Below are 23,461 nucleotides of genomic sequence, written 5' to 3' on the forward strand. Positions count from 1 at the left end.
AAAACTAATCAGATCTAAGAGATTCCGTGTGTTCTTACTAAATATATTGTTTTTAAGCATTTTAATAAATTTTGATTTTTTTTTTCATAATTTAAAGATTTATATATGAAATGGACTAAGGACATAATATAAGATGAGAAATAAAACACTGTTCTTTTCATCTAGATCGATAAAATATAGTAATGTTATTTGGTTACCAAACTGGCTAAACAATTGTGGTAAATGATCATGACACAGCATAATCATTGTGCAGCTCTATTTTGTACTGATATTTTTTAATCCAGGTTCATAAAAGAAATCTGCTGTCCCTCTTAGTGTTTTGATGCCCCGAACCCCATACATCAGATATATCAACAGCCTTTCTGTAAAACTAATTTTTGCCAGTGCTTAGTTGCAGTCCTGAATTAGCAACACACAGCAGGACTCTTTTTGTCTTTGGATTGATTTATTAAATATTTATGAGCTCTTACTCAGACTTTCTGAAAATGTATTTTAGCCATACCATTCATACCATAAAGCTGCACCGAATCAGAATGTGTCTTGTTCTGTAGGACTCCCTCATCCTGGAGAAGAGTGATGTCCACCATACTATCTGCTCATTCCAAGACGACTTCCAGGAGTTTGAGATGATTGACGATGAAGATGAGGAAGACGAGGACGGGGAGGTAGATCCTGATGCTCCACCCTCTCCTTCTACATCTCCTCCTCCTTCCCCTACTTTGGGTTCACTTAAGAGTCGCCCCACAACCTTAAACCTGACCACTGCAGTTTCACAGGTATACAAGTGAGCACATCATGTTATACTGCTTTAATACAAAGCAAATATACAACTGTAATATGCAAATCTTTGTCCTTGACTATCTTCATAGGATTCCTTGAACAACAACAGTAGTGTATCTCCACGAAAATCAAGCTGGCAGGAATCTCTTCGCAACTCACAGGGTAATCCTTGATTGCACTCTTCATATTGACTATCTTCACTACTATGTGTGGGTCAATACAGTATATTGTTTTACTTGTAGGTAATTTAAACATTGAGGGAAGATTTCTAATTTTATGACAGATGCACATGTGGTTAAATCTATTTAGCATACAGTATACATTTCAGAATACACAGACCATTTAGATTTGCTATGTAAACAAGTGTGAAGGAATCTCATCATGTCTATTTTTTATGCTCTTCATACCTACAGGTCGTGTGTCTCCAAGCCACACTTGCCTTGACGATGGTTCCCACGTTACCGGCACATGCAAAGGGGCTCCTGACATCACTGTCTCTGCCAAAGGTACTCCCCCAAACCCACTTGGCCACTGTGGTCTCAATCAGTCACCTGGCAGGCCGCTGCTGTACGACTTTGAAGGCAACAGACGAGAGCGTCTTGAATACGGTACAAAAAATCTGACTCTGCTAGGGGCCTATCGACACGAACAAACATTTAAAACCCTGAACCTGAAGTTGTCAGCACACTTTCCCAAGTGTTCTCAACATCACATCCACTTTGTCCATCACTAAAGCATTTAAAATAAATAACAGAAAAAATCTCATACCTTTAATATTTGCTGAAACACAGATTTATGTGTTATTGTTATTCTGCTACTGTTTTTCTCCCCTCTTATGGATATTTCTCTTATCAGGTTCCTTTGGTCAGCACAACTCCTCAAGAGGTTCTGAAGTCACTGAGGTAAACCTTCCTGCTAAAGAACATCTTGAGGAACGTGTCCCCTCAGTTGAAGATTGCTCTTCTCAGTGCTCTGATACAGAAGTTGACCATGACCTCAATGGCCATACCAAACGCAGACAATGTCGTCCTCGACCTGATGACACATATACTATTACTACGGAGACTGCTGATGACCCAGAGCTGGAGAACGACCTTACGATGGATGGCACCAGCAAGTGCCTATCCTCGACAGCACCACTAGGGAATGATGCAGAGACCCCACTGTCAGATGAGGAGTTAGATAAGGAATTTGAGATTGATTTCAGGAGCCAGGAGGCCTTTGATCTAACTTGTCAGGAGGAAGATGGCTCATCCTATGTAGAGTTTCCCTGCATTGAACCCACATATCCATATTCTCTCTCTGCCCCTGCATTGTCCAATCAGTCTGAACCCAGAGATGAGTCTGGTCACATGCCTCAGAATCAACCTGCTGCTGCATCAAATGACACAACATCTCCTTCCTCTGATCCTGGTATTGCTGACATGAATGCCAAGCGCTATGCAGAGTCAGGCCACCACACGGATGACCTTAGTTCCCCTGGATCTGACTCTGATCTTGAGGGTGATTTGGAGGCAGAGTTTGCCTGCGGTGGTCCATTGGTTAGTAACATGATTTCATCCATCTCTGAGACAGAGCTGGACCTGACTAGTGAGTCCAGCAGTGGAAGGTCCTCACATCTCACAAACTCCATTGAGGAGGCCAGCTCCCCAACATCTGACCCTGAACTTGACCATGAGCTTGATGTTGAGCAAGACAGTGGCATTGTGGGTCTGAAGACATCTCTTCTTTTAGGCCAACCTGAACCCATAAAACATGACCTTTCACCATATTTAAAGCACAGTCCGGATATTCATCCTTTGGATGATGTTCAGGCCCTGATTGGTCTACAGAACGTGGATGATGAGCAAGGGTTTGAGCATCAGGCAGATCCAGACGAGACCCTTCCTCCTGCTGTGCCCAGTGATGACAGGGCAGCTCAGCAACTTCTGCTGAAGATTGAACCAGATCATAGCCTGGAAAGCTTTAAACGGTCTTTCTACCTTCCTGTTGAGCCTAGACTCATGCCCTCAGTGGATGACTATGATGGCACCACTGAAGGAGACTCTGAGTCAGAATCGGAGGATGACCTTAGTGAGAACTCAGACTCACCCTGGCTTCTTAGTAACCTGGTAAACAAGATGATTTCAGAAGGATCATTTCCAATTAGCTGTCCAGAGGATTGCCTCAGGCGCTCTGCTTCCATTTCTGACACACTCTCACCCTCATCTGATCTGGAGACAGAAGCCTACAACGAAGACGAAGAATACAGGACACAGATATCAAAATGTGAAGGAGACTCCCAGGAACAGCCTTTGATGAACTCAGATATGAGGACAAATGGAGAACAAGATGACAGAAGAGACAGTTGTGGATCAGGAGAAGAGCAAATAAGCAAGACTGTCAGCTCTTGTTTATACATGAGCAATCCTACAAATGACACAGTTGTTCCTGTTTGCTTAGAGAGATACCACTCCAACACAAATCAGGACTTTACTTCCCAGAGATCATTGAAAAATCAACAAAATATAGAGGAGGAGGAGCCAAATAATGACTTAATGATGGACAGGATGAAGGATCTCGACTCCCCCAGCCTAAGTGAGAGCATCCTCAGTGACAAGGATGAGGGGCGAGAGACAAGAAGGGATCCACTTTCTCTGGAAAAAATGACAGAGGTCAAAAACAGTCTGACGCTTGACATCCCTACAGCACAGACTAATCGTTGCTTCAGCCTAACATACTCCACAGATAATGATGAAGATGAGCAGGATGTGTCCCCATTCCTGGAGGCTATTCACAACCCACCCTCACCCTATGGAGATGATACTTACCTGGACAGTTCTCCACCTATTGATGAGAGTGTCCGGGAGTTGCGAAATACCTTTGATCCAGCTGGTGTTAGACCTGTGGATGATTCCCTGGCATATGACTCAGTAAAATACACTCTAGTTGTGGATGAAAATACTACTCTGGAGCTTGTGAGTCTGAAACGATGCACGTCTGTTCTCAGTGATGACAGTGATGGTCTCTCCACTGTTTGTGATGAAGAGGTAGCTGATGAGGATGAAGATATCTATGATGAGAGCCAGACCATGGGAGGAATGCGCCCTGATCTACTGTTGAGCTCCTCCTCAGAAGAAGACTCTTCACCGGAGGCAGACCTACCGTTCTCTAAGAAATTCCTTAATGTATTTGTCAATGGCACATCACGATCCTCCAGTAAGTGATCTAACCACATAACTCCAAATAAGATCGAATAAGAATAAGATATGATTTATATACATACATTATTTCTCATTTTTAGATAAATTGTATAATTTAGGTACATATATCTTTTTAAATTCAAAACAATTGAGGAAAGTAAAATTTTCACTCATCTGTAGTAAACAATTACCTTCTGTGTTCCTGGTTGAACTGAACACAAAGAAGTAACGCTTTAATGCTTTCTCTGCAGTTTCATTACACATTAAACAGTCCATTTATTTAATACATTAAACAAAGGCATAGACAGAAATATGTATTCCGTATTCATGAGGCTCTGCTTTAGGGTTACAGAGTTACAGTCAATACAGTCAAATTTTCTCATATATTGACAATCACACAGGTTTATTTCTATAATTTGGGCACTTGTGTTTTGTGTTTTAGGTACAGAATCATTTGGGTTGTTTTCTTGCACTATAAATGGAGAGGAGAAAGACCAGACTCACAGAGCAGTGTTCAGGTAAATTGGATGATGCCGAGACTCGAACCCACAACCCACAACGAGTCAGACTCTCGAACCATTATCAGAGAGAGAAATGCAAGCTATCAGGAAAATCAACAAGATACCAGTTCTAAAACATAATCAGAATCACTCTCTGACTGGTATTTCTACAGATTTATCCCACGTCATGCGGATGAACTAGAACTGGATGTCGATGACCCGCTTTTTGTTGAAGAAGAGGAGGATGATTACTGGTACCGTGGTTACAACATGCGCACAGGGGCTCGGGGGATCTTCCCCGCTTATTATGCTCATGAAGTCATCAGCCAAACCAAAGACATGATGGGTAAGAGCCAAACTGGGCCTGTGTTAGTAAATGCAGAGTGACCTGTGATGTTTGCTATGTTGTTTTTACAGTAAGTGCCGGCTCTTGATCTCACACACTAAAGAATTCCTTTTCAATTATATTCATAGCACTGAAGAGAAACCCAGCATGGATGGAGAGTTTCACTGTGCAGTTTTTGGGTTCTGTTGAAGTGCCTTACCACCAAGGCAATGGCATCCTCTGTGCTGCCATGCAGAAGGTAAACATAGCATTTGTTTACACATGATGTATAGCAGTGATCACTAATATAGTATGATGAGCTCTAAAACTTCTGCTGTTATGTCGTTTCATTGTAGATTGCCATGGCGAGGAAGAGGACAGTGCATCTCCGTCCTCCATCTTTGTGCGAGCTGGAGATTAGCCTACAGGGAGTGAAGTTGATCATGAGTCTGGAGGAAGAGTATGACCTCTCTGAAGAGGTGAGAGAGAGAAATGGGAGGATGAATGGCACAGGAAAAATTGCACTTCTTTCATGTTAGCAAAGTGATTGACAAACAGCCTGATTGACAAACATAAGGGTGTTTAATGCGTCCCTTTCCATCCAGTTTGACAGATGCAGTCACTTCTTCCAGATGAAGAACATCTCTTTCTGTGGATGCCACCCAAAAAACAACTGGTAGAAACACTCTATCATTTCATTATTGTTAAAGATAATATACAAAATGAAAGTCGTTTACAAGGTTTGCTCTCCTTTTTCTTTTTGTCTCTGTTTTGCAGTTACTTTGGCTTCATTACCAAGCACCCAGTCCTGGACAGGTTTGCGTGCCATGTCTTTGTCTCTCAGGAGTCCATGCGGCCTGTGGCCGAGTGTGTGGGGTGAGCTGAACAATTCTAATGTAGTCCTAAAACACTCCTGACACACATTAGACCTGCAGGACGGAGGAATCTAAAGAGTTTAGCCATGCGTGAGAAAGTTTCGGGAGAGAAAGTAATGAAAAAAGGAGGACAGGAGGGTTAGATGAGCTGATGCTAATGATAATGGTTTTCCATCATAGACCCATCTAGAACATTTAGAACATTGCAGTTTGAATAATTAAATATTCTTGCATCATCCTGAGCATAAGGAACAGACACAGAAGAAGAGTTATGACCCCTCATCAGTGTGAGAGACCCAGTCTCGTCACATTAATATGACCTCATTAACAGAGTCATCAATTAGTCATAGAGAGAGGGAGGAGGAGGAATGAGGAACTGCTCGTCATCTGAAAGGTTTATGAACAGAACAAAAGAAAACTATTAGAAACAACAATATATTTTACAACCCAATACGGTGCTAATTAAAAAAGGTTGTTTTCTTTTTATTAAAATTAAATTTTAAGATTCTCTCAGATCCCATGGTTGCAAAACAAACACTTTAATAATCTTTAACACTGTAAATCAGGGATATAAAAAAATTACCTAAAAAAGATTTTTCCTTGTAAAGAAAAGTCCAGATAAGCACCTAACTTGACTAAATAGCGACAACAACAAAACCCTTTTGAATAGTTCATGGCTATAAATATGACAGCAGTTTTATTTGGTTGTGTTTTATTCCTTACCTCTTTTGACTAGCTCTGCAGATCACTTTTAACTAGCACCATAGGCTTCTGTACTGAACATGAAAAGAGGAAAATAAACCCACAATGCTCTGTCTATTTTTGCATGAAATCTCTGAGCTAATGTCTAGTCTCTGGTCTGATGAGCTGCCTGAAGCAAAACCATTTACATAACTGCATATGAATGGATAAACTGTGAAAGAGAATTTCTTACAGAAGCTAAGAGGGTCGATGTTTAATGATGATGATTTTTTCAGATGTTTATTTATTCTGCTCTGGTATTTACCGTAATATAAGTATTCGGCTCATTCAGCTTAAATTCTTCGCCGAGTCTGCATTTTAACCAGTTGACTCGTGCTGTAAATGTTGAAATAGTGTTTAAACTCTATTAATTCTAGCATTTTAGTTAGGCCTCGCGTCTCGCTGTGAAAATTTTAGCAATATAGGCTACTGTAGAAATGGCAATAACAGCTTGTATGTCAATTTGTGAATTTGTTTTGAGTAGAGATTAATAAATATTAACATGTGTGTGTGTGTGTGTGTGTGTGTGTGTGTGTGTGTGTGTGTGTGTGTGTATATGTGTGTGTGTGTGTGTTTGGTGTGTGTTTGGTGTGTGTGTTTGGTGTGTGTGGCTTGCGTAGACGTGCGTTTCAGGAGTATTATCAAGAGCATCTTGAGTACGCTTGTCCCACTGAGGATATCTACCTGGAGTAGATGAGACCAAATAAAAAAGGTTACCATGGTAACCTCTGCCCAACAACAGAAACGTGTTCCTGGTTTTGGCCGCTTGGGGGCTCCTGGTGGCCTTTGAAGGGTTTAACGTAAGCCTTGAGTTTTGAGTTTCTCAGTGTTTTCACATGAACTTACCTGAACATGTAGGTTCAATCTTAGAGATCCATCCATTTGTTTTACTATTGGTTTGTTTCCTATTTTATTTATTCTCATCCTTGAAACAGTTTGCCTGTTTAAATTTTATATGACTTAGTACCTAGGACTGTGGCTGAGTTGGGATACTTTTACTTTCTCTTGGTTCAGAAACGAAAAAAACTACAACTTCACACATTTTAATGCATGGCTTCCAGGGTTATGCTCACAGGCAGTTATACACACAGGAAACTTATATTTGAAATTCATTTAGACGGATGGGTTTCGTTTGTAAATATGTACTCGTTTGATTATTCCAAAATATGCTGGACGAGGTTTGTACTGAAATGAACATCTGGACAGGTGTTGGATTAGTAATATAATGACTATCTGCTCGCTGTAGTAGAAGGTTCCTTGTGCGTTCTTATTACACCATCATGTAAATACTGTATATTTAGAAAACAGTAGGTGACTACTACAGACGTTTGTTACATCATTGTATGTAAGTAGCACCTTCATCAGCAAATGGAAGAATGAAGAGGATTGCAGATGGCCAGGAAGGCAAGTTTGTTAGCCTGAGAATGGAGAGCCAGGTAGCATTGGCCGTGCACGGTCCTGTAAATGATTAACCTCTTTCTAAATTACTAAAGCTCTTCTATAGCTTCTTATTCCCGATGACTCTTTCTCATGACTCTTTGTTTGCCATCTTGTGTAATTCTCAGACAGTGCTTTAGTGCTTTATGATCCCGAGTCTATTTAGTCACTCTTCGTTCATTGAAGGCTAACCGTTAATGTATGGCACGCCACCGGCACGCTGCAGTCATCAGCCAAATTACTTGCAAATGTCATATTTACCAAATTACTTAGGAAAAGGCCTAATTAAAATTTCGTTAGCTCTAAATAAAGAAATTAAAGATTAACCAACAAATAAACTGTAACATGAAAATCATTTCAGTAAAACATGCATTATTTTTTTATTATTATAATTTTTTTAGCAGAGTAATAATAGCATTAGTATTTAATATGACCGATGTATCATTTTTAAAATAATTTTCACAACCGTATACATTTGTTTCCTGCTTGGTAGAAGAACATGACGTAAAATGATTATATAGTGTCAGCCAAATGTTTTTGAGCACTACACATTTTATTTTTGAGTTGAGTTGAAATACTAAAAATTTTTAATTGAAAAATTGTAATTTTCTTTTTCATTGGAAACAGAGATACAGAGATTTGTCATTTGTCCCAGTCAACAGCTATTTTTACAGTTACAATTTACAGACATTCTCGAGCACTTTTATTCATTTACTTGTATAAATTTATTTACTCTGACTTTAATAAAGCACTGATTTAATCTCCTTTAAGGATCTGAGGGTGACTAATTAATAAGTGCTTGCATACATTTAGCTGTAGTGCTCAAAATGATTTGTCTGCCATGTATATGACATAAGCAAAATATGACCTACAGTACTAAACGGAAATAGAGTTTCTACTTTCTCCTTTACCCTCCGTCACTCTCACACCTAACGGACCCAGTGAACTGAATAGGTTGGGTTTATTTTCTCCGTTGTATTTAATTCTAGTTCTTTCCCTAAGCTTCAGTGCTTCATGGATAGACTGCACACAGTAGACGACCCCCTCCTGGTCTTGTATTGATTCTGTCCTGTTTGAATGGAATTAAATTTTATAAAAAGCTGAAATAGTAAAAACACTGAAATAGTAACAGAAGGGTAAAGGGTTAGATATTGTACACCTGATTTCCACTCTAAACTTTAATTCTGCTCCAGGATTTTTCTGTTATAACCTTCTACATTGAGATCTTTCCATCAATGTATGGACAGCTTGAAACTACATACTGTATAGAATCAATGGTGATTAAAATTACAAATGCGCCTACAATTAGATAAAAAAAAATTTGCTTCTCGTATGCTGACACTTACGAATATCATATTCTTGTAACAAAGGACTGGATTCTTGGCTCCTGCAGGCTGGTTTCATCATCCCCGGTGTCAGTAGCAATATCATAGCAATGTAACCTTTAGACTGGTTCTAATTGCAGCTGTAGATGAACTCAGTGAGGCTACACACCGCCTGCACACTGCATCACACACACACACGACTGTATACCAGCGGCCTGCAATCGGATTACATCGCTACTTGTCTGTTTGTGCTGATGCCACATTGTAGGAACGAGCTGCGGTCTTAAGACTATAAATGTGATTTGGTGTCAGTTAGATTGCTGTAAATATTCTAGTTGAGATGACCATGCTGTGTCCTTTCTATTGAGTGTTACTGAAATAAATATGTAAATTTTAAATAAACAATAATGCTGACAATGATAACCTGTCACAACTGAAAAGGGGTTCAAAACTGTAAATTGATTTCCGTTAGCATTTTGTTTCAGCTGCTTCACATTGCTGTATAGCTGTGGTCCAATGTTGTCACATCGTGCTGAATAACAGATGCCTGTCAATCAGCTGTGTTTGTCTTTCTTACAAATGCCCACGTTTTTATGCTAGCGTTAGCATTATCAGTACAATCGTTGGGTCTGACTTCTCACTGAGGTTAGCACAGACAGATCAGGACACTTATCAGGACTCTGAATTTCTGATTGTTTTTCAATTTTCGGATTTCTCCGAATGTTTTGTCTACATTTGAGCATTTTACAATCATTGATTGGTCATTAAACCCCTTTATGTATCGAAGCAGAGCAACGTTTGGAGTATGTAAGCTTGGATAGCTGAATGACTACAATAACTGCAAATCTCTGGACTGTAATTACATAATGCAGGCCTTTACTGTATATCAAGATCAACAGCAACAGTATGACCTACTAGCTATCTTGTATCTTTAAAAATCAAACTTGTAAAAACCAAAATGGAAAAAACTTCCCTGCCTTGTCATGGATTTGGTCTTAAGAATAAAACACTATATGCTTGATGTCATCACCGTGTTGTTGTCATTCTGTCAGTGTGTGATCAGTGTGAAGTACAGAAATTAATAATAATAATAATAAAAAAACATTTTATTCTGATTTTAATTTGCATCAATGCAAAAAAAGGTTGCCACTTCAAGTTTTAGTGTGTGCAAAATAATAAAAAAACAGCAAAAAATGTAACTACTTTTTGAAATAGCTTAAATAAAACGTATGAAAGCAATCGGACATGGACTAAAAATGAAAACGAAACTTCTTCACTGAATTTTTCCATGAGTACTGTATTTACTCCTCAGCATTGTGTATGTTAGAGCTATAGCAAGAATACAGACGGCATAATTATTTATGATTCTTATAATACATTTGAATCAAAACAGAAAACAAACATCCTTGAATCAATCCGATGTCATATCCGGTGTTAGATGATGATAAATTTAAGAGCAAAAGGGCTGTTAAATATAAAAAGGCATTTCACACAGGTATTCATTGTCTTTACTGATTAAACCAGAGCCGATCCTGACCTCCCTGGGGCCCTAAGCAAAATTCTGCTGAGGGGCCCTCCTACCTGACACGTGAGCCATGTAAACCATTTGCCACACATTCACACTTGACAGCCCACTGCTACCACTACAAACCTCCCTCCTTTTAAAAAAAGTTCATTAAACCGTTGTCCAGTGCAACGTGATAGTGCTGCCGTGGTGTGGTTATCGAGCTGCCGTTTATAAACACCGTTGCCCTTGGGCGTTTATTCACACGAATGTTCACGCAATAAATTGTTGTTTGACAGACAGACAGGCCAAGAGTTTACCTGATTGCTGTTCTCGCATTTCACTCTCATTTTGTTTCTTTTTTCTCTTTTCATGGCCAGATGGATAGCTCTGCTTCATATTGTCATCTACACAGTAAACATTAACACGCGCTGTAAAATGAGGCATGGGGAGGCGGGGCCTTGCGTAATTTGCGGCGCCCTATGCAACCTGCGTAGTGAGCGTATAGGGCCGATCGGCTCTGGATTAAACACAGCGGATGTGTGAGTGGCAGTGATTGACTTAAATACATTATGTCATCTCTTCTCTGTCTTCCCTTTTAAAGAAAAGAAAAAGCTGTAATGTTTATTAATGAACTGGTCAGAGGGAAGTCCCACACCTACAGCATTCTGGTTTGGGAGAGCACTGTGGGTTACAGCATGGTGCCAGCTTAGGATCGGTTCCTTTTCCGATCTCACTTTCTCCAAATTGCATCGAGGCCTCAAAGCTGTCCTTGAGGTCCTTGATATTCTGCAGCACGCTGATCATCTCAGGATGATCCTTCTCATTTAATCTGTAGTTTTCAGATGGATCAGACTCCAGGTCAAACAGCAGAGGAGGGTCATGATACCTCAGGGGGGAGATTAAATGACAATCCTGATCTGGGGTTGTGTCACTGTGTGCCGCTCCTTAGACACAGAAATGGACAAAAAGTAGTTCTGGGTTTACAGAGTATATGAGCAGGTTGATGAAAATATAAAAATATTTTCTGATATGTTTTTGAAGAACTCTAAAGACAGGAGAGCTAAGAACTGAAGAACTCACCCCTGGTGTAATAATGAGCTTTATATTTTCCCATTCTCACTGCAAACACACCATACTTCTCACTGGGGTCAACTGGATAGTAAAACATTGACTTTCTTTGGCCCTGAAAACCGAAGCAGAGTGAAGTGGATAAACCCATGTGATGAAAACACTCGGAGGAAATGGCTTCATTTAGAGAACAGGACATAGATTTTATAGTGCCATGCTTCCTTACTGTTCCATGATTGAACAATATATCAATCATGTCCACTCCATCCAGCTGAACCTTGGGTAATGGAGCTCCAGCCAATTTGGCAATGGTAGGGAGGATGTCCAGAGTACTGGATAGACTATGAGTGACACCTGGGAATTGTGAAAAAAACACACACACATATATATATATATATATAATAATAATAATAATTAAGGAATAAAATGCTTGGGGTGTGTTATAGGTAAACAATTAACAGGTTGGCATCATGTCAATATCATCCTGAAGCTGATTCTTTATGCGTTTTATTCCACTTAAACCACAACAATTTACAACAATTACAATTTTAAACTCATGAGATTTGTCACTTGACCCAGTCAACATTTTTACACTCGAACATTTCCTATTTGTTCAAATTTATTTACCCTGGCTTTAATAAAGCATTTTAATAAAGTGTATATGACATTAAAAGTCAAATATAACCACACAAACCCAACAGTAATGAACAGTTTCATCTGTCCCCTTTGCCCTCAGTCAGCCCTTTTTTTAACCATGTACAGTACAGTTGGATTTAATGTTGTGAAACATCTGTGAAACGTGCTGTTAGGTAATAGCAGCTATATACCGAAAATATTCTTCCCTAACCTGTCTCTATCCTGTTCTCTCTCTCTCTCTCTTTATAGTGACATAAATAAGACAGAAAACAAACAAGCTTGTACACATGTTTGAAACTGCACAGCTGCACCATGCTGTATCCTGCAGACTCTCCAGCTAAATGTGAATGTTATAAATCCCTAACGCTGGGGTACGTGTTAAATACATGTCTCCATAAAGACAACTGATCAGGTGTTTTTTTTAATTAAATAACACTTTTTCTTATACATTCATCTCAGATCATGGAGTGTCCACTATACTGTAAGTCCCTATGAATGGGGTGTTACTATGGAAACGACAACATATATTAATATAAACCCTGATATTCAAGCCACACTACTGTCAGTGCTGATGAATCAAGACATTTTGAATAATTAGAATCAAAAACTCAAAACAGGTGTATTATTAATTGAATTCATGTAAATTTTTGATACACAGTGAAATGGGGCTTTCACACTGTACCTGGTTTAATGACTCCAGACCAGTATGCAATTGCAGGTTCTCTCATTCCTCCTTCATACGTAGTGCCTTTACCGCACTTCAACAACCCAGCATTTCCTCCACGAGACATTCGCATAAGTTCTGGTCTGAAAATATGACGGAACCCATAAGAGAAAGGGGAAAAAACGTTCAATATAGAAAAGTAAAGAACTATTTTTTTTAAATCACACATGAGCGCATACACACACACACACTCACTCTCTCACACACACACTCACACACACACTCTCACACACACTCACACACACACTCACACACACACTCACACACACACTCACACACACACACTCACACACACACACTCACACACACACACTCACACACACACACACTCACACACACACTCACACACACACACACTCACACACACACACACTCACACACACACACACTCACACACACACTCACACACACACTCACACACACACTCACACACACACTCACACACACACTCACTTACCCATTGTCAGATGTGAAGAAGACAAGTGTGTTATCAAGGACACCTGTTTCCTTCAGAGTTTTCAGAATGTTTCCTACAGTGGAGTCAAACTCCAGTAACGCGTCTCCAAATGGCCCCCTGAGCGACCGGCCCACCGATTTCCACCCCGCAAACTGTGGGTAGTGAGTGTGCTACATGGACACACCGTCAGTTAGAGAAAGAGACAGAAAATTAGCAAAATAACTCAAAGGTGACAAATTGTGTAAAAAAAAAAACAAACAGCAATTGTGTATTTATGAAACAGTGCAAGCAGAAGAACTGGGATCAATCACAGTATAATATTCTAATGAAGGCCATGTAAAATGTTGCTCCCTTACATTGTGTTAGTACACTGGGTTAACAGTGTTGGGGCATTTGTATATTCATAGACTGTGTATTTAGTAATGATGCTAAGAGTTTAGGTGCTTCTGTAGATACTGATGTTCATGTACTAGCTAGAACTAATACTAGCTACTATAAGTTAACTGATCTAACTCACTGTGTAGGTTTATTATTATCAGTAATAACATCAAATACAAAATGGTTTAACTGTGGCAATGCGGATGTTTGTAATTGATGTAGCTTTAGAAGCAAAAAATCAAGAGAAGACAAGCTGCATGTGGGACTTATAAATATAAATTAGAACAAAGGCAATAAAATATATCCAGTTTAATATGTTGTATATCTCCTTACATTCACTAGCAAGACAAATCGCTGGCTTTTCATCTTGTGCCCTTATTAGTAAGGCAATTTAAATAACAAGAGCTTAACTTCACTTTGAACTTCACTTGCGTTTATGAAAAGAGAAATTGTGTCAGTTTTTTTTTTTTTTTTACACCCTTTTGAAGCCATTTCCCCCAAGTATTCATATTAAATGTGCACTTGAGAGGGATAACTCACATGAGAGGGATAATAGAGGAAGAAAGGTTGGCGTTTCTGAGTTGCGCTGCGAATGAATTCAGTGGCAAAAGTACTATAGGCATCTTCCAGATGAATAAAATCTACAGGCTGCTGAATGATGGTTTTGCCATCCATCAGAGGCACGGTTACTGTACCGGCATCACAGAAGCCATAACACTTCACATCTGGAGGGAAGCAGGTCAGGTTGTGACAAGGACCCTGTATAAAAATTAGGTAAGAGTGGAGTTTTGTATCAATTGAAATGCATAATATTACATAAAAAAAAAGAAAACTACTTCTGTATTTTTGCCCATTGTGCCATTGTGTTACCATGTCATGAGAGTATGGGATGCCAAGGTAATGGTCAAAGCCTTGTCGTGTAGGCAGGTAAGTACCATTAGCCCCGTAGCCCAGGTGCCATTTCCCCATCATGGCTGTGGCATAGCCTAGTGGCTTCAGTACTTCTGCAATGGTGGTCTCGTTGAGCGGAAGCCCACCAATTGATCCTGGGTACAGCACACCAGGATAGATGCCAGAGCGTGTCTGATAACGGCCAGTCAACAAAGATGCTCTGTCAAATAAGCAAATACAAAAAGCCATAAATATCTCAGCAGGTGTCATTGTGATCAGTAAAGTACTTAAGAACATTTCAGCTCTATTTTAAGGAATAATGATCACAGCTAAAAAACAAAGCATTATTTACAGTACATGTCTGATTATATTTCTGTCAGTAAAATAAGCCTTTTAATGCTAACCTATCTATGTATATATGTATTGCACAAACTGCACACATCTGAATTTTATTCAAAATACAGTCACATATTATATTATATTATATACTGTCTATATATTTTCCCCAGTCCTACCGGTAAATTCTATTTTAGCTTAAATGTTCATTTATTCATTTTCTACCGCTTATCCGAACTACCTCGGGTCACGGGGAGCCTGTACCTATCTCAGGCGTCATCGGCCATCGAGGCATCAAGGCTGGATACACCCTGGACGGAGTGCCAACCCATCACAGGGCACACACACACTCTCATTCATTCACACACACACACTCTCATTCATTCACACACACACACTCTCATTCATTCACACACACACACTCTCATTCATTCACACACACACACTCTCATTCATTCACACACACACACTCTCATTCACTCACACTCACACACACTCTCATTCACTCACACACACTCTCATTCACTCACACACACTCTCATTCACTCACACACACTCTCATTCACTCACTCACTCACACACACACACACACACACACACACACACACACACACACACACACACACACACAATGGACAATTTTCCAGAGATGCCAATCAACCTACCATGCATGTCTTTGGACCAGGGGAGGAAACCGGAGTACCCGGAGGAAACCCCCGAGGCACGGGGAGAACATGCAAACTCCACACACAAGGCGGAGGCGGGAATCGAACCCCCAACCCTGGAGGTGTGAGGCAAACGTGCTAACCACTAAACCACCGTGCCCCCTAGCTTACATGTTTTATTCAGTAATAGAAAAATCACAGAAGAATAAAAGAAATATTCAGCTGTATGTTGGGTTTGACATTTAATTTGTTTTATACCACCTGAGCCCATTTCCCCTTCCTGCCCTCCTGATTGGGCATTTATAAAATGACTGACAGTCTCTACATCCAATCACAAACAAGTATTCCGGCCCGGGTTTTCTCAGTCGCTTAAACTGCACTTGTAAGGAAGCGATGGCAGTGTAAAGGTTGATATGAAGCTGAAAATGAAGGTGGACCGCCATCACACACCTGGACGGGCTGCACACAGGGCTGGTGGAGTAGAAGTCGGTAAACCGGAGCCCGTGAGCCGCCAGTCGGTCCAGGTTCGGTGTGAGGGATGTAGGATGACCTGAGAAGCCCAAATCTCCATAACCCAAATCATCCGCGAACAGCAGCACGAAGTTGGGCAGAGAAGCAGACTGGCAAACAGAAAGCAACGCAAATCCGACTATCACACACTCCATGATGTGTCCCTGGATAGTTGGTTGTTTATTCAATGGTACACAGACATAACAGGAACTCACAATGTCATGTGACTGTACAGTCATGTGATCAGCACCGTGAGGGATCATGGGATTTGTAGTTCCTCTCATATCTGTGGTTCAATAAAGGAAGGAAGGAAAGTAATTAAAAAGGACGGAAGAAAAAATAAATACTTCTAAGAAAAGGAATAATTAATTATAAGAAATAAATAATTTATATAGTTAATCGGGGGGGATAAAACAAATTAAATGTCAAACCCTACATACAGCTGATTTTTTTTATTATTGAATAAAACATTTAAGCTAGGGGGCACGGTGGCTTAGTGGTTAGCACATTCGCCTCACACAGGGTTGGGGGTTCGATTCCCGCCTCCGCCTTTTGTGTGTGGAGTTTGCATGTTCTCCCCGTGCCTCAGGGGTTTCCTCCGGGTACTCCGGTTTCCTCCCCGGTCCAAAGACATGCATGGTAGGTTGATTGGCATCTCTGGAAAATTGTCCGTAGTGTGTGAGTGTGTGAGTGAATGAGATTGTGTGTGTGCCCTGCGATGGGTTGGTACTCCGTCCAGGGTGTATCCTGCCTTGATGCCCGATGACGCCTGTGATCGGCAAAGGCTCCCCGTGACCCGAGGTAGTTCGGATAAGCGGTAGAAAATGAATGAATTAATATAGTTAATCTCATATCTGTGGTGAAAGAAAGAAAGAAAGAAAGAAAGAAAGAAAGAAAGAAAGAAAGAAAGGGACGTTTTCCACCAAGAGAGCACATGCACATTAAAGTTGACATTTTTTGTTTTTAAATTACTGAGGTTAATGAGGTGTTGAATTAAACCCATTTAATTTAACTGCTTAGTCAAACAGGCCAGCAACTATAACAACTCCAAAATATTATACTTTTAATAAAACTAAGTTGTTATTCCTACCATTGTATCTAAAAATAAAGACACCCCCATCACGGCTATATTTCACGGGCCCTTGGATGCACAAGCCACAGTAGAATCATTGTTCTAAAAAATATTAATCTTTTGATGCAAGCATTGCATTCTGTTTTGTTTGGATAAGTTTAATGAGTTTTAACCCTAACCCTAACGCGTATAATGTCCACAAATACATTTTAAAGGGTAGCAGTACTTTCGTCTTCTTTAATTCAAACATTATATGTTTAAAAATGCCTCCTCATATGTTTAAGATCACAACTATATAACACTAAACATATTAATTTTATGAAAGATGCCAGGAATTAAATACTTAGTCTCAGCTAATTGATCCAAAGCTTAAACAGCATGCTGGAGTATGGATTATCCCTTACTCTATTCTCTGCCACTATGGGTCACTGTTTCCTTGATGGTGATGCAGTATAACTACATGCAGCAGAATTGGAATACTGGATTTTGAGGATTCATATATTCCCAACCATCCTGGAGAATCTCTATGTCCTATGTTCATTTTCTGTGGTTTCCCTGCTCTAAGACACACTTCCATACAGGAAAGGTTCATTTGATGATTAGTTGAAGTGAGTGTGTGTGTGTGTGTGTGTGTGTGTGTGTGTGTTTGTGTGTGTGTGTGTGTGTGCGTGTGTGTTAGACCGTGGTTAAGAACCTGTTAGCCACAGGAATGAGAAATGGTTCAAACATTATGCAGTAGAAGTAGAATCTCTTATATACAGTTAATCCACATATAACATACCTTACATTACAGTGAACTTCATTACTTCCTTTAACTCAGCTTGTTATAAAGTTTAGTTCAGAGTGCAGTACAGCATCTCTGGAGCAATCATGACCCAACAGTGAACCCCTGACCTTCTGAGCAGTAACCCAAAGCCTGAAATTCTGAGCCACCATAATGAAGTGAAGTGAAGTAACATACGGCTAAGTACGGTGACCCATACTCAGAATTCATTCTCTGCATTTGACCCATCCAAGGTGCACACACACAGCAGTGAACACACACCCGGAGCAGTGAGCAGCCATTGTGTGTGTGCCTTGCTCAAGGGCACCTCAGTCGTGGCTGGCCCGAGACTCGAACCCACAACCTTAGGATTACGAGTCAGACTCTCTAACCATTAGGCCATGACTTGCCCCGAATCATTATGACAGAATTAAGGCTGCAGTAAGTGAATGCTTGCTTGATGCTTTTGTAGTGATCCAATATGATGATCATTGTAATATTGAACCAAGATACTCTGTTCTAGATCATCCAACAAGGTCAGCCACATAATCAAAGGCCCTAGGATACTAATCACCTAGCAAACACCTAACCTTTGCTTAACATGAGCATTTGGTTCATCGTTGATTTTTATTTTAGAGTTATATAGTAATATACTCTGGGTGCCAAAAATGATTAACTGGAAACCTTCCTGTGCCTTAAAATTTGCACAGAACTGAGCTTTAAAATGTCATCAATCAGATATTTTAGGCTGCTGGAATGTGAGTAGAAAGCGTTCAGACTTCACTGACCCCACTGCTTAATAAGCGATTTATTTAAGTAATGAGTGGAGTTTAAGAGTTTAATAAATCTTAAGTAAAAGTTCCACGTCTTCCTTAATGTAATTAATGCAATACAGCACAAGTAGTCACTTACTTTCCAGTGCTGCAATTAAACAACTGTGAAAATAAATAACTCACTGATTGAAAAATGTATCCGATGGCATGGGGAAATGAATGTGCGTGATGAAGGGATTAGCATGGAAACATTTAGCATTTTTTCTCATGTTCTAGCCTTCAGAGTTGGGGTTGGGACTCTGACAGAGCAGTCTGGACTGATAAAGGTGTCTTGATGACTGCCACAACTGCATGCTAATAGGTAAATGATAAAATGCTATAGACCCATTAGTTCAAGCTATTTTTTGCACAAACACATTGACTCAGAGATTCTTCTTTTTTAGCGCATCATAGCACAAATTTTATTAGCCTACTGCTGTTAAACTTAATTCATTTCCAATAATATTATTATGGAGAGACGGTCCATGTCATACTGGATTAAATCAAACATAACTCACAGTAGGTTTTGATACTAAACCTACTTTGATTAGTACGTTATTATTTTCTCTGCGGTGGTGGCACGGTGACACAGCTGGAAGTGCTTCCGTCTCATAGCTTCTAGGTTCTGTGTGTAGATGTACATGCTGATCATTTTTTGCATGGATTTCCAAACAGGTTCCCTTGGGTCATATGCCAGTACTATAAATTGGCATGAATCAGTGTGTAAAAGTGTATATGCTGTATATGCATGGGTTCTTGCCATAGACCGGTGTCTCAGACGAGATATATTCCCGCTTTGCGCCAGTGTACCCGGAGCCACCATAATGAACCACTGAAGACGATCGGACGTTTTTTCCATGGGCCTGGTCGTAGGAAAGGCGATACATTTACTATTCCCTTTCACATCCCTCTAGAAAGCTGACCTACATTCAGCTCAGTGCGACTATGTATGTAGGAAGAGTAATGAAGGAAGGCAGAAAGAGAATGAGAGAATAGAAGAAAGGGAGGGGTGAAGATGAAAAATCAAGATGGGTCTAAAATGTCTGCTTGAGTCCAGCCAGGAATGTAAGGGAACCACGAGGGCCGAGTGGGTGTTTGAGGGGGTTGTGGTTGGGGGAGATTCAGCTCTATTTACAATTGTTTTGTCCTACAAACATCTATTATGCACTTTTGAATAATGGTTATTGTTATAATGCCTTTTTACTGAGCATTGCAGTGCAGGAAAGTTTCTTCTCCATTACATTAGACAATTAATTCTAAGTCAAAACTTTAAGAAGACATGAACAGCCAAACTTACGAAGACAAGGGTACAAATTGTCCAGGAGATAATACTTGCACTGAAATATAGTTGGATACAGTAGGTTTATATACACTTCAAACATGTCAAGTCAAGTCACTATATGTAGCTGTTGCAAATGACACAACGTTTCTCCAGGATTGTGGTGCTACATAGACAGGCGTAAGGACTTGTATGTAGTCCTAGATACATAAGGTGCAACTGTGCAACCTGGTGCAAACAGTGCAGGACAAGACAAACAAAAAGACAAGACAGTGCAGGACAAAAGACAGTGCACACAAAAAGTTACAAGACAATACATAAGGTACAGAAAAATACAATACACAAAAGACAATAAACAGCAAACAGAAACAGCGCTGACCGACCAGTGTAAATACTGTATGTGAATACTGAATGTTCAAACAATATTTCGTGCAGTAATACTAGAATGAACACAGTTTCTTAGCAGCAGGTCCTTGAGATAATATATAGAATTGTGCAAAAACAGCAAACGACTGAAATATTGTACAGTATGTGCAAAACGACTGAAAAGTTGGACAGTTTGTGCAAAACAGCATGTAAACAGTTTGATGGATGTAAGCAGCATGTAAACAGTTTGATGTGTCAGTGTGTGTTGGTGTAAGTCTGTGCAGTCCATGTTGATGTGCGTGTGTGTGTTGTGCTCAGTACAGTTCAGTTCAGTTATTAAGGAGTCTGTTGGCTTGTGGAATTAAACTGTTACACAGTCTGGTCGTGAGGGCCCGAATGCTTCGGTACTTTTTTCCAGACGGCAGGAGGGTGAAGAGTGTGTGAGGGGTGTGTGGGGTCATCCACAATGTTGTTGGCTTTGTGGATGCAGCGTGTGGTGTAAGTGTCCATGATAGAGGGAAGAGAGACCCCAATGATCTTCTCCGCTGTCCTCACTATCCGCTGCAGGGTCTCCGCTGTTACTTTGTTCCCCTTTATCATTTTTTTTCATTTATATTGCCTTATTCCTACATCATCATGTGGCAAAACCCATGAATGTTGCCTGCTTAGCTTCATTTCTGTCGTGGTCTTCCACCTGACACAGTCTTCTGATATGGGTAAGTAGACTACTTTCTTTGTTTAGAAGTTTATGATCATGTGTTTTATTACTATATTAGCTTCTTTGTTTGTTGCTTTGGTGCAACATGAAGACCTCAGCAGCCTATGAAAGCCTCATTGTACTCTGGCTGATAACTGTTTTCACCATAAATGAAAGATCCTTTGTGTTCTAAATGTACTTAATGCCTCTACAGCATATGTGGAGCATGCATGTGCCTCATCCCATGTTTAACTAACATATTTAAGGATCGATCATTTGTTTTGCAGCTGGTATCCATCTCTGGGTTGAGCGATTTGAACAAACTTGATGATCCCATTCCTCCATCTATTGCTGAGCCTCTTACTAGAATTCTCGTTCTTTATACTCACGATTTGTAGGAATATGGCCTGCTTGCTGGCTCTACTGCTGTTCAAAAGGTTGATGCCTCTAACCAGACTCGGATTTCTTTAACACAGGAGATTCAAACTCCTTCCTTCTCATCCTCATCTACAAGTACTCAAGCTACTCAAGCCCCATGGTGTGTTAACAAAAGAACTCTTTATCCTGAGCGATAAACTGTTAAACCTTACTGTATAAAGATGCAACGATCAAAATGCCTCTTCTTTAATAAAGTAGGTGCTCGGCATGAGCCTCATTTCTATATGTATGTCCGTGTGTTTTTTCTATATCTGTGCATGTGCCTCGGAGCCTCCTCGTTCCAACAGATGCTTCGTTAAATCACACTACACGTTTAGACGTCCTCTGTATTCCTTAACTTTCTTATTTTATCCTTTCAAAAATTTCCCACAGCAGACTGTGGAAATTGGTTATTGAAATGTTTTCTGACAAGGCCAGCGTGTGTGTGTATGGTCATATGTTTTAACAAAGCTGTAATAAAAGTGAAAATTTGCCGAGCCCGTCTTTGAATTTTGCCACTATGTTAAGTAACAGCTTGGTGAAGATCAAAGATGGGCGGATGGTAATCTGCTGTAATAAATCTATCCCTCAGAGAAGCATTAAGTTGGATTTTGCTCTTCTAAACGTGTAGTGCTTTTGAACATCCTCATCTAACAGTCCTCATTACAGCTCTTAAGTATCACTTTGATCGGTCTGATTTGCTACACTGTTTTCTGAATACTGTGTCCTGGAGTTTTTGCTCAGGATTGTAATGTGATATTGATTTCATTGTGTTCTTCTCTATTACGCACACTTAAGGGCCTACTGAAGATTTAATATAGAAATTCTACACGTCAGTATTCAGACCTCATAAGTATCCAAAAAATATTAAGTTATGCAAGACTTCTGAAGTTAAGTTGTTTTTTTTTTGCAGGATGTTGACTCAAGTCAAGTCAAGTCAAGAGGCTTTTTATTGTCATTTTATTTATCACAGTAAAATGAAAGTACATTCCTCCAGGATCCTTTTGCTTTGTAAAGACAAAAAAGCTACATAAGAAAACACAGACCTAAGGGCTAAAAAGTAAACATTAACATACTAACATAAAGTGCAAGCAAAGCGCACTTTAAACAGACAATTCGATAAACTAAATGACTGATACAAGACAATAAAGAGTTATTGCTGAACAAAACAAAGTGTTTAGTATAGAAAGGGGGGGGGGGACAATATTAAGCCCATCACCACTGTCTGACAATTTTAGTTTTAACACAATTAGACTTTAGTAATAATTGATTAATAGTATTGTACCTTTGAACAATTGTACCTTGAATACTAAGCGCTCCTTCACTTTAACCTCTCTCTCAACTTTGTGACAACTTTGCTGTTAATATGTTTATTGAACTGCATTAATGTAAATTCACCATTTAATAGCTTTCAGCGAAGGCTTCACCTGCACATGTAATAGCATGAACCATATATTTGCATGCTTTTATTACAGTAAAATTGAGGTTGGTGGGCTACAGATGGGAATAGATTACAGTTCTTGGCTGACAGGACCAAAAGACGATATGCCTTTAGCTATTGTGGCCGGTCTCCATTAGGACATGCTTTTCTGCCCACCATGGTTGTTAAGAAAGAGGTTATGGTTATGTGAGCTGCTCTCCTGTCAAGCCTGACCATTCTTCTTGGACCTCTCCACCTACAGAACTGTTACTGGATGTTATTATTATTATTATTATTA

The 23,461-nt window shown here is 39.8% G+C and overlaps 2 protein-coding genes across 3 annotated transcripts in view; one reads left to right on the top strand and one right to left on the bottom strand.

Moving 5' to 3' along the window:
- The window catches only part of mapk8ip2 (mitogen-activated protein kinase 8 interacting protein 2), a 40,084-nt gene extending 29,885 nt beyond the window's left edge, over positions 1–10,199 (top strand). Inside the window, exons 3-13 of one of the 2 annotated variants that reach the window (XM_027162060.2) lie at positions 552–776; positions 870–942; positions 1,194–1,388; positions 1,636–3,978; positions 4,405–4,480; positions 4,636–4,808; positions 4,937–5,046; positions 5,144–5,266; positions 5,393–5,463; positions 5,565–5,663; positions 7,024–10,199. In XM_027162060.2, the coding sequence (XP_027017861.2) occupies positions 552–776; positions 870–942; positions 1,194–1,388; positions 1,636–3,978; positions 4,405–4,480; positions 4,636–4,808; positions 4,937–5,046; positions 5,144–5,266; positions 5,393–5,463; positions 5,565–5,663; positions 7,024–7,096 (3,561 nt within the window). In that variant the 3' untranslated portion in view covers positions 7,097–10,199. The remainder of the gene's footprint in view (positions 1–551; positions 777–869; positions 943–1,193; positions 1,389–1,635; positions 3,979–4,404; positions 4,481–4,635; positions 4,809–4,936; positions 5,047–5,143; positions 5,267–5,392; positions 5,464–5,564; positions 5,664–7,023) is intronic. The other variant, XM_047822555.1, reaches the window with a different exon arrangement.
- Positions 10,200–10,253: 54 nt separating this feature from the next.
- arsa (arylsulfatase A) lies at positions 10,254–16,589 on the bottom strand. The gene is made up of 8 exons (XM_027161255.2): positions 16,278–16,589; positions 14,806–15,046; positions 14,476–14,694; positions 13,558–13,727; positions 13,059–13,183; positions 11,967–12,094; positions 11,753–11,855; positions 10,254–11,616 (listed from the first exon to the last, which is right to left on the bottom strand). Exons 1-8 carry the CDS (start codon positions 16,574–16,576, stop codon positions 11,309–11,311), a joined length of 1,593 nt encoding a protein of 530 aa, XP_027017056.2. The 5' UTR covers positions 16,577–16,589; the 3' UTR covers positions 10,254–11,308.
- Positions 16,590–23,461: the final 6,872 nt, after the last annotated feature.

Source organism: Tachysurus fulvidraco, chromosome 13 (assembly GCF_022655615.1).
Source record: "Tachysurus fulvidraco isolate hzauxx_2018 chromosome 13, HZAU_PFXX_2.0, whole genome shotgun sequence".
NCBI lineage: Eukaryota > Metazoa > Chordata > Actinopteri > Siluriformes > Bagridae > Tachysurus > Tachysurus fulvidraco.

Coding starts and splice junctions, on each gene's coding strand:
- arsa (XM_027161255.2), bottom strand. CDS start 16,576: ATGACTGTACAGTCACATGACATTGTGAGTTCCTGTTATGTCTGTGTA. Junction 12,095..13,058: donor GTCTGGAGTCATTAAACCAG/GTACAGTGTGAA, acceptor CACAATTCCCAG/GTGTCACTCATAGTCTATCC. Junction 11,856..11,966: donor TATTGTTCAATCATGGAACA/GTAAGGAAGCAT, acceptor TTCGGTTTTCAG/GGCCAAAGAAAGTCAATGTT.